General features: G+C 33.6%; 1 protein-coding gene across 7 annotated transcripts in view; it reads right to left on the bottom strand.

Annotated features, from left to right (window-relative positions):
* LOC124367579 (transmembrane protein 132E) overlaps nt 1-18,488 on the bottom strand; it is a 482,196-nt gene that overhangs the window by 25,769 nt on the left and 437,939 nt on the right. For 5 of the 7 annotated variants that reach the window (XM_046824525.1, XM_046824522.1, XM_046824523.1 and 2 more), the window contains exons 2-5: nt 15,436-15,676; nt 14,843-15,026; nt 14,520-14,711; nt 12,346-12,596 (exon numbers count right to left, since the gene is read on the bottom strand). In XM_046824525.1, the coding sequence (XP_046680481.1) occupies nt 12,346-12,596; nt 14,520-14,711; nt 14,843-15,026; nt 15,436-15,676 (868 nt within the window). The remainder of the gene's footprint in view (nt 1-12,345; nt 12,597-14,519; nt 14,712-14,842; nt 15,027-15,435; nt 15,677-18,488) is intronic. The other 2 variants (XM_046824524.1, XM_046824527.1) reach the window with 1 other exon arrangement.

Genomic DNA, 18,488 nt, shown 5'->3' with positions numbered 1-18,488 from the left:
AGCAATAGTCACGCCCTATTTACTAATTGTAGGCCCCTGTGCCATCAGTCGGTCACCCCTCCACCCCGCCAATCTTACCCACCCCTTCCCATCATCCACCAGCTAGCTACCTCTGTACAGTACGTACTTTTCTATACACTAAATGTCTCCCTTGATCGGCTGTTAGTTCTGAAGTTATCATAATTAAATATGGAAATACAAATTAGGATTTTTTAATTCGGCCTATTTACTTCCATAAAATTAGAGACACCATTTATAGTGGAAATTATAAAAAAAACTTTTTCTTCTAGCTTGGCTATGGGAACATTCATCCAATTACTTCGTCATCAAAACTTAGCCTGTTCATGTCTGATTCACTGCTGCACAGACATATCAAATGTTAATATAGCTAATTTTTAAAAACAGCATCTTAGCAAGTAATTAATTTTTAAATCTGCCATTACGGATCTAAAACCTGCAACACAAGAAATTGTCAAATTATATTTAAACAACAGCTATTATGTTTTTTTCTTGCAATTCTGGGTGCACGATCGCTGCAACGCCCTCGGTAATAAGAACGGTTTGCGCGTTTTAACGAGCAGGCGCGCGCCACAACGGTCGCGGTGAATCAACAAAATTTTTTCAATGATTCCGGTGTTAAAAATAAAAATTTGAATAGTGGTTTATAAAATTACACATCCAAGATAATGACTTTAAAAGCTCCACAACGTGACCAAATCAGAATGTTTGTAACCACCCGGTAATTCGATTACAACTTTTATCCTGTAATTGAAGAATTATAAATCACATGTTCAACCACTTGTAACTATCTTTTATAAAAATTTGATCTTAATCGGATAACAAATTTCCGAGTTCCGAATTTCCAAAGTTGCAGTTTGGTTGAAAAGCGCTAAAGACCGGTTAAAGCTTTTTTCATTGTTATCGAAATAAAAAGTAGAAATATTTGAGTTAAAGTATTTTGTGATTATTCGCTTTATATTTTTAAACTCAGTAATAAACAAGGTAACGTTTATTATTGTAGCTTACTTGTTAGTCCACGGTTATGTTACCTTTGGCTCGCTCGCGCCCAGGATACCCAGAAGAACCCGTAATAAACGTTGTTTTAATATGTTTAGCAATTTCTCATGAGTGCTTTGGATCAGCAATGCCAGAACTAAAAATGAATTGCTTGTTAAAAAGTCGTTTTCAAATATACACTCGGGTAGGCTACGTATATTTTTTGATCCGAGGGTAGTAGAGTGGTAGACGGCGGATTCTCTCTAGAAAAGTATCTGTTGATATACAAACGTGCATGTACAGTTCGAGGACTTTAGCTGCGCACGTGACCTTGAGTGTGTGGTGATTGGCGGGAGGGGTGGCCCCTCAGGGGGGCAGCTAAAGCAGCTAAAGTCCTCGAACTATACGTTACGGTGCCCCGTTCTCATTCAGACAACCTCATAATGGCATAACTCATGAATATAACGTATTATAATTATTTAATGTGTTGTGAATCTTTTATAATTAATATGAAAAATAATTTTTTTCAACCCCAAATTTTGAAACTCTGTGCGTGAACACACAGAGCCCAAATATATGCCCAAATACGGGCCTGGCAATAGTCAATGCAAACCATTGTAGTTTACAAATTATAGAAATAATTCTATTATTTCTTATCTGATTATTTATCTTAAAGAACAAATATTTACAAAAATAAATTAAGAAGTTCAAAAAGTGTACATGTACCTAACCTAATTTTTCATTCTAAACGAATTATATGGACTTATTGGGCAAAAAATGTATAATAAACTTCCCGATGACATTGAAAATTATAAAAGTGTATACCAATTCACAAAAAGGGTTAAGCTATGGTCAACCGAATTTGAATGTATTGATTCATCTATTACAATAAATGTTTAATTACATTTCAATTCAGAAATTTGTGTTTTTATCTCTTTACTTTTATTCGATTGTTAACGAAGGTTAAGATTAGCTAGTTTCTATACAGTTGTACTTATTTTCTAATTTTAAGTAAAAGCGGGCTTTAAGTTTAAGTTAAATGATATATTATTCTTTATCTCTTCAAAGTTAAATTAATTTTTGAACGAACCTCAATACAGGTTTGTACCCTATTAATTAATTTAGAAAAGAAACGTTTATGTGCATGCTTATTTTATTTCAAATATTAATTTTGTAAATTTGCTTGTAAGACAATATTTTTTAAAGTGTGCTATTTAGTCACTAATTTTGTAAAATAAACGTTGTATATAATATTTAAAAAAAAATGATTATTTGAGAAAATAAATATATTATTCTTCTTATATTCAGTTTATACAATCACTTTCAGAAAAAAATGTATAGTAGAAAAGGTTAAGTGTTTGAAAACATATAAAATAGCATATTTCAGTACTTTTTTATTATTTATTTTCATAGTGCAAAAAAGTGAAATTTTAAACCGATCATCATATCCCTCCAATTACACGAGAAACTAAGAAACCTTACTTGTGGCAAACCATCGTTCTGCAACTTCTATGTGTACTTGCAGAGTTTCACCATTACATGCAGAACTATTAAAACGTTATTCTCCCTTATCCAGAAATTGTTAATCTTTCCTGTTGTGTAAAAGTGGAGCAGAAAATAAAAACAAAATTAAGTGGTAATATGTAAAACTGCTGCATGACACAATGGGACAATCTCAGCTTACTGCGCTCGCTTGTGTCCTCGGTCCTTTGGCCGTTTGTTTATATAGATTTAAGCCTTTCATACCCCTAACTGCATTTAACTGAATTTACAGAGGTTCCTTCTATGCCAGTGACATTTTAGTTAGTTACAACAAATTTGTTTGAGGAAATAAGGTTCAAACCCATTTGAAAACGATTTTTACTAACCTCCTCGTTAAAGACTACGCAAGGGCGAAAGTGAACTTTTTTACTTTAGCTTCTGGACTCAATTATTCCCTCAGGACCCTGATAATAATAATTTTTAACTGTTTATAACGCTAAAAATATACTCGGACTCAGCAACAGAGTATATTTGATTATATACCCTTTGGAGTATATTTTAAAAATTTATTTTTTCAACAAATACCTCATACAATTTTTTAAACCTCGAATAGCAAATATTTTGACCTGTTAGAAATTGACACATAATTACACCACAATACCTTAATTAGATACCCAACTCAACTATAGAGAGTCAACGTAACAGTGTTTCAAAATTATCTGTATTTGCCCCTTCAAATTTTAGTGTGAGAAAGCAAAACCCAAAATCAAGTATGTAATACTTGTTTATGAATTCTGTGAAATCATTGACATTATTTTACTGCGTGATAAAAAACACAAAGAATGGTGAGAACCCTTCTACGGTTTTGAAAAATACAATATTTTATCTGTACGTACATCAAATCTTGGCAGTATATACAGAACAAATGGCTGCCAGTTTTCAATCCAACACACCGAGAAAAGCCAACTGTTGCAAATTGCGATTATATTAACAGTTCATACAGAACGACTGGCTGCCAGTTTTCAATCCAACACACCGAGAAGAGCCAACTGTGGCAAATTGCGATTATATTAACAGTAAATACAGAACGACTGGCTGCCAGTTTTCAATCCAACACACCGAGAAGAGCCAACTGTGGCAAATTGCGATTATATTAACAGTTCATACAGAACGACTGGCTGCCAGTTTTCAATCCAACACACCGAGAAAAGCCAACTGTGGCAAATTGCGATTATATTAACAGTTCACACAGAACGACTGGCTGCTAGTTTTCAATCCAACACACCGAGAAGAGCCAACTGTGGCAAATTGCGATTATATTAACAGTTCATACAGAACGACTGTCTGCCAGTTTTCAATCCAACACACCGAGAAAAGCCAACTGTTGCAAATTGCGATTATATTAACAGTAAATACAGAACGACTGGCTGCCAGTTTTCAATCCAACACACCGAGAAAAGCCAACTGTGGCAAATTGCGATTATATTAACAGTTCATACAGAACGACTGGCTGCCAGTTTTCAATCCAACACACCGAGAAGAGCCAACTGTGGCAAATTGCGATTATATTAACAGTTCATACAGAACGACTGGCTGCCAGTTTTCAATCCAACACACCGAGAAGAGCCAACTGTGGCAAATTGCGATTATATTAACAGTAAATACAGAACGACTGGCTGCTAGTTTTCAATCCAACACACCGAGAAAAGCCAACTGTGGCAAATTGCGATTATATTAACATTCAGCGGACGCCCGGACCAAATGGCTGCACATCTACATCTCGCCCTGGACGCTCTCCCTCCTCTCCTAGCGTATGTGGATGGAATACATTCTGAGAGTCCCAGCTGTGCAATCTAATTACTCGGGGAATTTTGTCTTTTTCATCTTTTGCCTTACAGCCGTCACTCCGTAATAACTTGAGTCATTACAACAGTAACACTAAAACATTCACTAAGAAAATATAATGTGTTTGTAGGGCCCTTGAAAAATTTAATACACACTTGATAATATTATAACGTTTACAAATAAATTTTAAAATAAAAATGGAAGGTTAAACATTATGAGAAACAGAACTTGTAGTGTCGTCAACTTACTTGCGGGACAAGTACTTCATAATTTGGACAGTAATTTGAGTCATTCATTCATAAAAAATGGCTATAATAAATTGTAAACAGTGGTCCCTGAATGTATACTACAAAAGGCCTCTTCAAGACGCAGGGTCAAATTTTGTTGATGTACTCGTACAGTGCCACTTAAAAGCATGGATACACTCTGTTTTATTTTTGGATAAAGATGGAGGGATGGAACTCTGGATACCTTTAAATGAGAACGTTTTAGTCCCGTCTCCGCTTCGCATCATCAGGATCATAATGTTCCTTAAACACTCCATATCAACGTAAAGTATCACAAAAACACGTTTTAACTTTGTTAATTGCAAACAGAAACTGAACATGATACTGAGCCTTCTGAAAACTGATAAGATAAGGGAGGCCTGACCTTCAGCAGGTCTGAGATTTTAAGGACAGTGGTTGTCTATTGAAGTTATTTACCTTCTAAATGTAGATGTTCATGTTTTGCATCAATTAATCTTTAATTAACTTTAATGAGCTGCCATTTTGTACTGGGTTGAGATAGAAAGCTCTAGTTTCCACTCTTCTTCTTCTTTTATCAAGACCTTTCAAATGTGTTTCAACTTAATGTCTTTACATTTAACAATTTCGAGCCGCCTCCCAAAATTCCATTTTGGGGAAATAGATAAAGATGTAACAGTGACTAAAAAGTTCACTTCTATTCTATTTATTATAATTCATTGTTGTTAGTCCAGGATCGATGTTAATGACTAAAATAAAATAGGTTTTATATCCTAGCGTCAATCCAATCAAAATCCATGTGGTCTTGTGGTCATGTTAACGTGTTTAGAAGGTTAATCTTCATCGTCAGTCCTCAGTAGCCGTGGTGGTGGATGGCTTTGTCATAAAATTACAATTACAGTACACGATATATATATATATATATATATATATATATATATATATATATATATAAATATATTCACTTCGGGTGTATAAATGCAGAATTGCTCTACAGTATTATAACAATTATTGGACTTCTTGGTATAAATTCCCTTTAATATTTCGGCTTTGCCGTTTTCAAAAAGGTATAATATAAAAAAAATAACACAGCAAACAAAATTTACATAAGTAAATAAATAAAAATTTGCATAAATCAATTTTATTTAAATCTCGACTTTTATTTACATTATTTTATTTATAGTCGTTTGACAGGTATTTGGTCTTCCGATCATATGTTAGTTTGCTTATTTAAACGCATATGTGACAGATACGGCCAAATACAAAATAATTGAATCGGAAAAAGTAAGCGCTCTGTGGTGTAATGGTAGCACATTCACCTGGCAAGTGAGAGATCCGGGTTCGACTCCCGGCGGAGCAAGTACTTTTTGCGATTCAATGTTTATTGAAATTAAATAAGGCTATTGCCATTTATACAGTTTAATGTAAATAAAAGTCGTTTGACAGGTATTTGGTCTTCCGATCATAATTATGTTAGTTTGCTTATTTAAACGCTTATGTGACAGATACGGCCAAATACTATATATATATATATATCGTGTACTGTAATTGTAATTTTATGACAAAGCCATCCACCACCACGGCTACTGAGGACTGACGATGAGGGTTAACCCTCTAAACACGTTATCATAATCACAAGACCGCATGGATTTTGATTGGATTGACGCTAGGATATAAAACCTATTTTATTTTAGTCATTAACATCGATCCTGGATTAACAACAATGAATTATAATAAATTTAAAATACAAGCAAAGCTTAAAAAAAGCGCGGGGAATAGCTAGTAGGCTAATAAATAAATATCACTCGCACACAGACACAAACACGATCCCGCGCGATGTTTCATGCAAGTGAAAAATGTTACCGTAACCATAAGATCACATGAATTTTGATTGGATTTATGGTAGGATGTAAAATCTACGTTATTTTAGTATTTTTTATAATGGATGAAATTATTGAAATGGAAATTATGAAATGGAATTGAAAACAAACCCTTCTGAGTTTTTTAGAGTTTCGGTTTAACCTACTTTTAGGACATTCAACCTATGCCCAATCCCGTCATAGCAGGTTGAGATAGGTCTGCTAAACACATTATTCTCACGCTATCACTCGTGGTTATGTCAAGTCAAACTTTGAGCTCAAAAAAAAACGAAGAAGAATACAACGAACTATAAGATATCTGTTTACAGGAATGATATATCGAGATGAAAAGAAACTATACAATTGTAATTAACAATTTGGTAAATAATACGTATTTAATAAAAATGTTTATATTTAATATTCGGGTAACAAAAACTATTCTCAACTAGACTGTATATGTTGTATAAATTTAAAATCTGAAAACCTTATAAAAAAATCAAATGAAACTGTTCTGATAAATAGAAGTTAAAGAAATAAAGAAGTTAAAATAAATAGAGACTTCTTAATTAAATAGAAGTTAAAATATTAGTGCAATACTGTACTTAAAAAAAATTAACTGCTGACCTTGGTAGAGATTTTATGAAATATTAACTATTGGAAATTATTGGTCTGAAAGTATGGTTGCGAGAATATACAGTACAGCATACTGCAGGAGTAATGTCGTTACACAGCGCCTTAATAAACTGTAGCTGTGATTTCGATACAGCTGCAATATTGCGTCACATATATTGAAGGCGTTTGTAATAACTGAGAATAAATTGTGCGTAAGGAAGCATTGGAATGGTCCTAACAGTTATATTACAGGACAAATAAATCAGTTTCTTTACAAAATATGCGAAAATGTGCTATAAGACACTCAATAATGTAATATTTAATATCCGGCAGTAGTGAAACGACCTTGAGGTTTTCCCATCAGAACAATATTAAATCTCATGCATTTTTACGACCTTATATATTTAGTCTAGCGACACATTATACTTAGTCTAGATGAGCCATTTTAAAGATATAATTAATACTTATCGAAACAGTTTTTAGTATGTTGTAAAGAGTATTAACTTTTTATGCTTGTACAATAAAAGGGTTCGAGATTTTCTTTCTGTGCAGCCTATAAAATATCGAGAAAATAAAAGTATTGGGATGAACATATCTTTAAAACGAGACATTTGCATGAGGTTTATTATTGTCCTCAGGGGGCTACTATCTAAATGCCCAGTACATCCGGATTTTTATATAAAACATAAAAAGGGTGAAATTGTGTTTTTTAACTAACCGAATGTGAAAGATAGATTTGCCTGAAAATTGAATTGACATAAATTTGTAAAGTAAGAGAGCTGACCAGAAAGAAAAAGACGTTTCAAAATAAAAAAAAAAATAACAAAGCGAAAGAAAACACTGTTATAGTGCACATTTGAAAACTAAATTCTTACTAAAACCTGCTGAACTTGGGTGGATTTCGGACATTTGCCATTGTTATAAGTTACAAAAGGTATAACACAGGTTCTACTGATCTGCAGATAAGTAAAGTTCCTCCATGGATTAACAAGCTAGTTTCTTGTGGTTTCTATTTATTTGCAGCAGGTCCAAAGTAAGTCTAGTTTTTATAGAAACATGACATAAATATGTGTTACTAAAAATTCTATTAATTCCACGAACAAAATTCAAAACAAAAAGTTCGAAAGAAGGTTAATGTAAAAAGTATATCGTGACTAGAAACCTATTTTGTAATATAATATACTATAAACTAGTTGACTTTGCCTATCTTCGCCGAGGCTTGGTTATTATATCATTAATATTACGTACAAATTATGCATTTGTATCTATTGTTTTAAATTACATTGTAAATAATAAGTAAGTAATATAAAAATTATTTACTGTTTAAATATACATGAATTAAATTATATCAATCGGTATTAAAAGGTTGATTCTTACTCCAAACAATTCAAAGCTTCAAAGCGGTCGAAATTGTATATTTATAGGAATTGCAATGTACACTAGATTTTTGTTCCAAACTTTATTTTGCCTGGTATCTCTATCAAGTAAACATGTACACATACACAGGACAGAGAAGGCTAATTCTGTGAAAAGTTAACACTTAGTTAAGTTAAGAGTTTTATAATGGACAGTTAGATTAAAACTTTTGCTTTGGCTTTGATATCAACATTACACAACTAACATACTTAGCACTGCATACATGAAATTTGCTAAAATGTACAGTTAAAAGTATATTTTTATTTAATTTTTAATCCGGATAATTCCTTATTTTATGTTAACAGCAGTTGCCGAAAAGGCTCATATAAGAAATAATGTTACTGTCAAGCTTACTCTATGCTTTCAAGACTATAAACGGAAACGAATTGAAAATTGTGGTTGAATTAATTTAAAATATGCTTGTACTGCCATAAAACTATGTTTACACAGAACAGTTGATTACATTCAATAAAAATTTACATTCGCGATAAAAACGTTTATTAATCGAGATAACAACTATCCTATCTTCAAAGGTGGACCAAACAGTACATATCTACAAAATTTAATTGAAATCGGTTCAGTGGTTTTGGAGATTAGAATAAACGAATATTGTGATACGAGATTTGTATATATGAAGATATATACTATAACACTTGATTTATTTGTAACAGATGCATTACAATGCTTCCTTACGCTTGTTCTCGACGATATGACAAACGCTTTTAATATGTAGTGACACAATATTTCAACTGTATTATAAATAAATATTTTTGTATTTGATGGACTAAAGAAGATAACAGTACTGTGTAAGATCGAACGTGGTTATCGCGGAACATTTATGGGCACAGTTTGATTGAAAAAAGAACGTTTCAAACACACGTGGAAGGGTTGCGGCCCAACGAACTGGAAACGATACTGAGACATTATTGGTTTCTTCCACAAGCGTCGGTTCTACTGATATTGTTATTGTTGTCCAAGGGTATACAAGATCATCTAGTGGAAAGAACCGGAGGGGGTGGCGGGGGCGGGTGTCACAGTGGAATCGGGTATATATATCTTTTATATATATATATATATATATATATAAAAGATTAAAATAAAATATTTTATGCTCTCTGTATATTTACTATCATACTAATATAGTTTTTCCACGTAATGAACTTGAAAAATTAAAAATATCTTTGTGTATCATTTGTTTAAGAGGATATACTACTAAAATGGTAAAATCTATAAAAGTTTTAAAAGGTTTTGTTTGGATATTTTTAGTGCCTTAGTACACAAGAAAAAAAGTACGAAATTCTTAGATTTGTTACTTATGACTGAATTTTAGTTTTTAATCTTATCGCTCTTTCCCAAAAACTGATAATTTAACTTCTTTTAGATTAAATTTGATTTTCTCAAGAGGCACCTTAAGTATTTTGTACAAATTTGGATTACTTAGTCCATACATCTTCAGCTAAATATTTATGTATATTTATGCCTGTTACTTTCATGTTTGATATAAATAATGTTTTATAAAAATACATTTTCAAATATGACAAAAGTTATTTAAGAGTTTATTCTATCTAAATGTTTATTAGACTATACCGTATTTAAGAAAGAGTAAATAAAAACATTAAAATCCATTGATTACTCTTAGTCATGTCGTTTAAAAATGAATCTAGAAACAAAAAATGCCACCCCTTTAAGAAGAAAATCGTCTAAAAGCTATATTAAAATTTAGAATTTAAGAGATGTTTCATATTAACTAACAATCATTTGAAATATTCAATTAAACTTAGAAAAAATAAAACAACAAAGAGCACTAGTGCTATTATACACCGTAAATAATTTATCCTGATCGTTCCCGACTCCTACGAAAAGTTCGGCGCCTTATAAAAGAATAAGGAATAAAGAATAAAATGCAATCCATCAAATAATTTTGGATTACAGGAAATAACTAGTAGCTTAGACCGGAAGACGAATCGTTCTTTTGGGGAATAGGATGTCATAATAAATCATGTCTTAGATTACTGCTCCAGCGCATTGCTCGTTTATTACAAACCCCCTCTCAACCCCCCCTCCACAACCTCTCGCGGGTTATCTTCATAAAACTTGGATTAATTCATCTTTCCTACAGTCTCACAAGAGAACTTCCCGACCTCGTAATCTACAACCGTTAGAATATTTACTTACTCGGTTAAAATATGCACTATAGTTCCCACAGTCGGGTTCGTAATTGAATATTCAAGAAAAGTTTATGAATCTATCGTAAGTCGTGAGAAAATGAGATTGGCAATTAGTTTATTACAAACAGCGTAAAGCATTAAACAATACAATTTTACAACAATCATAAAGTAAAATATCCAAAACTGTCAACTAAACGAAGTGGTTCTAAAAATCTATCCAAGATTAAAATGCAAATATAAATGCGTAATTTGTAGTAATGGAAATAAAGGATAAACAATTAATACTTTTCAGATCATTTTATTAACTCCTGTTACAACTTAAGTTGTCTAAAAACTCTGAAAAATAGAAACAAGCTAACTGTTTAGAAAACGTAAAACGTTATTTCTTAGAGGCTAGATTAATGAATTTGTTTGCTATTTTTCTAGCACGACTAACACACAATACACTGAAATAATCAATGTAGAAAATAAAGCTTTTTTATTGCACGGGTTATTTTAAAACACAACTAAAATGCAAACTGTTAAATTTTTTCACCAATTTAAACGTTTAATATAGTCATCAAACAATTTATATGTATTTGTTCAAAACTGGCTTCCTTGTGTTCAGAAATTTCTGTATAGACTAAAATTTGCAATTTTGAAGCAAATATTTCATCGTTATCTCGTTGGTTGACGCGGATCTACCTTTTTCCCCTCTATAGTCATGCCTCAGATCTAGCTATGCCGGTTTCGAAGTACACGGCATATCACGTCTATTCATGTTGGGACTTCACGGAATGAGAACCCGTGATCTGTTAGTTAGAAAGCCTAGACGATATCCTTCAGTCTACGGAGGAGGACTCGCAAATTGGATCTTAGTTCCCGGACTGTCAGACCACATCTGCTGATAACTAAAAATGTTCAGTTTTTGTTTCATTTAAGTAAGAGTATGCTCTACCGAACGACATATTTTTAATATTGTTGCTTCAGTGGTACAAGTCTTTCAATATGATGCGGACAGCTTAGAAATTTGTAATACGCCTAACTAATATGTATAATTTTAAGATCGATCCTTGAAAAATTGTATGCAAATAACAAAAAAAAAAAAAAAATGCTTCAATAGATTTACTCATATGGCTCTAACATTATCCACAAGCCTTTGAACAATTTTTAAAGATTAAACACGACGTTTCGAGAGTAGACCGCCTTTCTTCATCAGGTACAGACGCCAAAAATAATAAACTTAAGCACGCATAAAAGTTGACAGACAAAACGCTTGACACGCCAAAGTTAAACGAAACAACTTAGAGCACGTTGTACTAGTGCGTAAAGTATCTGGTAAAGTATCTCTTTTGTTTTATCCATCAGCATATCATGTAGGATAAAATCACTTTGCGTCATATTTGACTTTGACTATTATATGATTTTGAACGCGAAGAAGACAGTAAATTGAAGCTCTTATAACTCCATGTTTAGGTTTTAAGTAACCCCAAACTATAGAGATCTCTTTATCCTTCCAATCTCTCACCAATTAAATTAAAAAGTATATAATTACTTATTAAACATAAGTTATATGCATAGTTACTATACTGTAAAATATTGTCAGTATGTCATCCTTCTAGTCCTTCTGTCATCCTTGGCCTTGCCTAAAATTAGGATATGAACATTGTACTCACTCATATCGGGCATCGAGTGATGATAGAGAACTATGCATATATATAATAGGTTAGAAGGGGAACTAACCTCAAGATAAATCCAGAAACTGGGAAGCCCGGCTTCGCTTGTAGGAACACCGGAACGTGAATCCTGGAGCGAGGGAAGAGGGCGGAATGTGGTAACATCATGATGAGCATGTCGTCTGTTCTGACCTCGCGGTACTGCGACCTGGCGTGGGTGAGAGGTACAGAGGCCAGGGGCGTAACTGGTTGTATCTGCACCCGGGGCAGACACTCGGCCAGGTCCGAGCCGCGGGGCTCTAGTACAGAATAGGACACCTGTGGACGAACGTCAGGTAATCATTAGTAGTCAAGATCTGTATTTATGGTGGGATGGGGGTTGGAGAGGAGGTGCAATGTACAAAGAACATGATTAATAATTCAGAAATTAAAACAAACAGAGCCAAAAAAGGGCAGAAACATTCTCTCAAAAACATCTATAATTAACTAGTTTCCAAAATACTATTAGTAGATCCGGGCAAGTCTAAGTAATAACGATGCTTGGCACGCTTAATTTCAATAAAAAAAATTAAACCAAATTAAGGAAACTTTTAGTAAATACCACTTTCAGTGGTTTATTTAATTTTTAACAGTTGCGTTGATGAACTATATATGGTGAAATAATTTAAAATTCGTTTCACTAAAAAGGCTTTTTGAAGGATAAAAATTGGTTTTGAAACTCTATTTATTAAGGTTTCAATTGTAGTAAAAAAATACAATTCAATATGTGATAACTTTGGAGCAATAATTTGTACAAAAATAAAACTCGTAAAGAATCTAAATTGGAATTTTCCAACAATGTTTGCTCTTTTAACTACTGCCCTCCAGGGAATATATATATATATATATATATATATATATATATATATATATATATATATATATATATATATATATAGTTTGCGCTGTTCAGTTTCTTTTACCAAAATGTTCAAAAAGAAGGGTCATAAAAAAGAAGCTCTAAATTTCCAATTTTTGGGCACATGAATATATTGAGCCATGCATAATAAAGTATATTTTAATGCCTTATAAGTATTTCTGAGTTTGGTTTTTATACTCCAATACACAAAACCGTTTATAATGGCATATTATTAATATAAATTCAATGTTTAGTACTAGACTATCTACTCAAAAACTCATTTTGTAACATAGTGCAAAATTTAAACCCAAAACGTACGGCAGATATCATGGAGACACTGGGTTATTAATCTGTAGGAGATATTTCGTTTACGCTCGGAAAATTGTCTTGATTATTCCGTTTAATTGTCATAATGGCTAAATATTTGCATAATATTGTCTCAAGCGAATAATATCCAACTTTGATCATTAAGACACTCCGAGAGTCTCTCGAGTTTTTATAACTTCCTCAGTCTAGCATTGATTAGTTTCAGAAATGCACCTTATTTCAATGGTTTTCAGAAATTTTCAAATTGAATTTTAATTCATTAATAACTGAGTTAATTATTAATTAAAAAACCTATGTAAACTGAAGAAACCATACCACTGAGTACTCTAATAATTTATCTAGAAATCTAAGAAGCCTCAAACTCTTAAACAAGAAAAATAGTCTTGAGGGAAATGTGTTTTATGCAGGTATATGAGTGACAATTAATGTAATTGGGCACATATGGTTAAGCAGTGGCTCGATTCTGGGAGGTATGTGCGTAACAAAAGACCAATATTTTATGTTTTGTATTTCTTGTTATTTTCGAGGAATTTAATAATATTATGTTTCTGTAAAAAAATGTTTATTTGATTTAATCTAAAATTTGTTATTACATGTTACCAGTTTTATAAACTTCAATCAAAACCTTAATAGATAGAGATCATATAGATAATGTTATTTTTATTATATTTGCATTTTCACTATAGTTCTATACAGTTTTACCCGAAAAATGTTTTGGCCTTGAAAAAAAAACGTTGAAATTGATGGATATCGTATAAAAAGATATCACGGGAAAAATCTTCAAGTAGCTCACTCTTCTGCAGAATAATATGACTCCGCATTCTACAATTCTGTACGTATTAGATCAAGCAGATGGTACTTTCTTTACCATTGTGAAGACGTGGCGTAAAGTTTTAGATTCCTGAAAGGGTATTGAAACTTATTATGATTGTAAGTTCTGACCAAGAACCACTTGGAAATTCAGGAATGATGAAAAGAACGAAAACCTTCCGGTGAATACTTGTGTCATGAAGTACCTTGACAGACCGCTGTGGAGTCTTGACAGGCTTGCCTGGGCGTCCACTGGCGTCTGGCAGGGGTAGAGGTGCCCACCAGGACGCCGGGACGGTGATCTCCGCCAGGCACACGCCGTCCTCCCCATCAGGACTGCAGGCGGCCGTCAAGGCTGGCCGGTCCCCCATCACGGCATGCACCAGGATACAGACCTGCTGTTGGAGAATAAAAGACACTCACCTTGTTATCAACAATTTCTGAACGAAACCGATTTACATGTCAGTATCAAAAATCTCGGATGATTCAGAATATTGTGCTATAATGATTGACTGAAGCGTGGCCTCACCTGCTGGTGCCTGGGTAGCCTAGGGTCGGCGCCCGTGTGGAAGAGTACCCTGAGGACTGGGGAATCCCGAGGGATCTCCGGGCGGACGACGTGCGCACTCATGTCCAGATGATGGCCCCCGGACAGGTCCATGTCCAGCGAGAGACTGGACGCGTTCATCGGCATAGGGTCAGGCACTATGTACCTGGACATTGTTGAAACGTGGGGACAATATTATTATTGTAATTCCTATTTACTCGTGATCCCTACTTGGAAAGTTAAAACTACTAATGGACTGACAATTAAATCTTGAAGCAGGATTGTTAAATAGAAGGTATTTTAAATTATTCAAGAATCTCTAAGTCTGAGATATATAATAAAACAATTATATTTTTCCTATACATATAAATATATTTAGAATGTTAGAGTCATCCAGAACGGAACTGAAATAAACGAAATAGGCCAACATTGAAACAAAAACAGTAAAACATATTCAACCACCAACCAACCAATATAGTAAACTATGGAAAACAAATTGATAAACCAAAAATAATGATAGGAAAACCCAACTGAAAACAAAAACTACAGAAGACCTTAGAATACAAAGTACCGACCTGGCGGGCACGGTCTGTTTGGTGGAGAAGGGTCCATAGGTGGCACGGACCGACATGGGTTGTGAGGTCTGGAACACCGTGAACCTGTCGATGCTGAGCAGTGTGGAGCCATCGGATGGACTCTCCTTGCCGCCCAGGCCCGATAGATCGGCTACTGCGGGGTAGTGCTGGCGTGGCGTGTGCTTCAAGAAGAACCCGCCATCCTTGTTCTCAAAGTGTACCTCTACCGTGCCTGCGACGCCTGGAAAGATACATTTGATTAAAGCCTCAAAAAATGTAAAGAGTTTCGGTATAGAAGATTCCTCATTATCATACGGATATTTAATAGAACTTACTCCACCTTAAACGATGAAACCAAACGAGAAGTTGATATAAATCGGAATAGACTTTCGTGAATTCTCTTTGGAACATTATATAGTTGTTTAATGTTAAGCCAATTAAAAAAATACTGTTTTAACCGAATCCCACATACAGTTTTGATCACGCCAGAACATTCAATAATCACAAAATCACACTAGGTTAAAATAAACAAATTATACCAGAGCATTATGACACGCGTAAGTTTGTAATTATGCGTTAGATTGATATTTTCCTGAAGAAGAGATCAGATTGCAGGTCTCAAAACGTAATGTTACTGATTTTTTGTATCACTGAACGATGGCAAATGTCCGGAAAAATCCTGTTTCCTTCACAATCCTTACATCGCCAAAAACAAATTTTAAACACAGAATCACAAAATACAAGACATCTGTAGAGTTAAAAAAGTAAATTTAACATTTTTATATACAGTTGAATCGGTTTTTTTTTAAAAGGGCGTAAGTCAAGAAATGAAAACTTTTGGAAAACTAAAAAAAAACTGTGTAGGGTAAAAGATTATGTAACAAAAGTAGGATTTTTTATTTTATTATCCTATTAAAGTATAAGAGTAGAGGTATTTTTTACAAAGTTTCATTAGTGAACGGTAAAAAACAAACCTAATTATTTAACTTTAAAAATTTGAAAAATATCGCCCTTTAAAAAAAAATCAAATCTTTGATAGAAATGATTACAAGATAGTGATTCATGAATAATAGGCATTTATTTACATAGCAAAAGTACAAAATGTACATGAAATTACAATGTGTGTCCTTTATTTAAAAAATAGTAACTAACAAGTTTAAATAAATGTAGAAAAACATCAAAAGTCTTAATCAAGTTCTGTTTGTTCTAATTCAAAATCACTATCAACCACATTATGTTCACAGTCAAATAGTTGGCCAGTTGTAAATTTCTTCATATAAAACAGTGAGTGTTCCTGTGGAATGTAACTTCTTAGCTTCTTTATGTCCTCTATCTTAGGTTTTTTTTTATCGGTACTCGGTTTCTATTGGATATGCAAATTGGCTGGGGGACAAACTGCTTCTTTTGTCTTTTTGACATTAAGAATGTATGCGATACAATTCCATTTGTTAATATTTGGATAAGCTTTGATACATCCTTTGCTGTCACTGATGTACTCAAACATGAACAGAGAGACTAATCTGAAATGAAACCCTTGTCTTCTTTTTTTGTTTGTTTTGCCTTTTGTTTCTTGCGAAAAACACATGACTTTTTGTAAAATATCCCCTGCACCACTTCTTAAAGTCAAACACAACATCAGATGGACACTTCATGGGACTGTAAATTTGTCAAAGCGTGAGGAACACTGCAAAATGATTTGTGCTATCTCATGAACAGTAAAGATTCGGTCATTTTTCTCAGGGCCTTGGAAAATGATCCCAAAATCCCTATCACAGGGGAGAGAAAAGAAAACTGTGACCACGTAAGGGAAAAGTATTGAGTCACTTTCCTAAATCTCCCCGAGTCTGTTAGATACAGACACAATCTTGACAGGGCCTGATTTTTGTTCTGTCCCAGAACAATTTATCACTAAACAGTCCGAAAAAGTTCAGTATACTGATCAGACACCGACTTTTTAAGTACTCATTGAGGAAAGAACAAACTTCATTAGGGGTTTTTTTGCCACTCCTTCACTGGTACAAAAATATTGGTTGTCTTGTTGTCTTTTAGTTGTGTATCCCAAAAAACATTAACTGATATCTGCCTCATGTAATAGAGCTCTTGAAAACCGGTAATTTTGGGAATTGAAATTGTCTTCTTTGTAGTCAAGGCTAGGGATAGATACACGTGTTTTTCATTTTTTACCCTCTTTCTGATTGCTCATGTTGTAAAGCTGAGTAAAATTTTTTACTTTTGGCTTTCATGGACCACAGAGCAGTTCAGCAACTGATGCTCTTTTCGCCACATCATTCAAGTTTGGAGATTTTATTTTAATATGAGCTCCCTCACATGTGCTTACATACATCCACTTGTGGGCGGGGACCAATGGATAGTTAAAAATTATCATGGTAATATTGCCAAAAGAAAACTTAGGCTAACCTTAGGTATAACTTGCGGATGTTCTTTCTTTGATACATTTGCCACATTTTCTTTAATGTTCAGGTCTGCAGACAAGTAGTATTTTTTTTTGCCACTAATAATGTGTTTTCTTTGAGTGGAAAAGATTGTATGTGCTCATGCACTAAATTGGATAGATTTCGACAGGTAAAGCATGGCTGACACCCTTTACCTCTGTTTGTCCTCAGGAGTTTTGCCTAGAAGTTTTAGATTTCTAATCCTCCTAACTCGTTTCTCACTAATGGAGTGAACACGGATAAAAAAGCTTTGAAACATTACCTCTTTCCGTGTAACTGCCTACCATAAGATGATAAGAAAATGAAAAGCATTTTTCTTTCCTCTGTTCACGACGTCTTCTCTAGGCCGTCTTTGTTGCACATCTACAGCGTCCAATTAATCCTTGGATATACAAAGTCTTGCTCATTTTTTTTGGAAGGAATGTCATAAAATCTTTGGAATACATCAAAGACAGTCTTCCTCACCGAGGTTTTTTAAACATTTGTTGGCACATCTGTAACAACATACAAGAACTGTAGGCTACAATACTTAACCAGACAAAAAAAACCTGTAGTCCTATTCATAAACATAAACTAACAATCTAGGGTAAAACTCATCAT

The sequence above is a fragment of the Homalodisca vitripennis genome, chromosome 8 (genome assembly GCF_021130785.1).
Source record: "Homalodisca vitripennis isolate AUS2020 chromosome 8, UT_GWSS_2.1, whole genome shotgun sequence".
NCBI lineage: Eukaryota > Metazoa > Arthropoda > Insecta > Hemiptera > Cicadellidae > Homalodisca > Homalodisca vitripennis.
The sequence above is the reverse complement of the archived record's forward strand: the minus strand, read 5'-3'. Positions and strand labels throughout refer to the sequence as shown.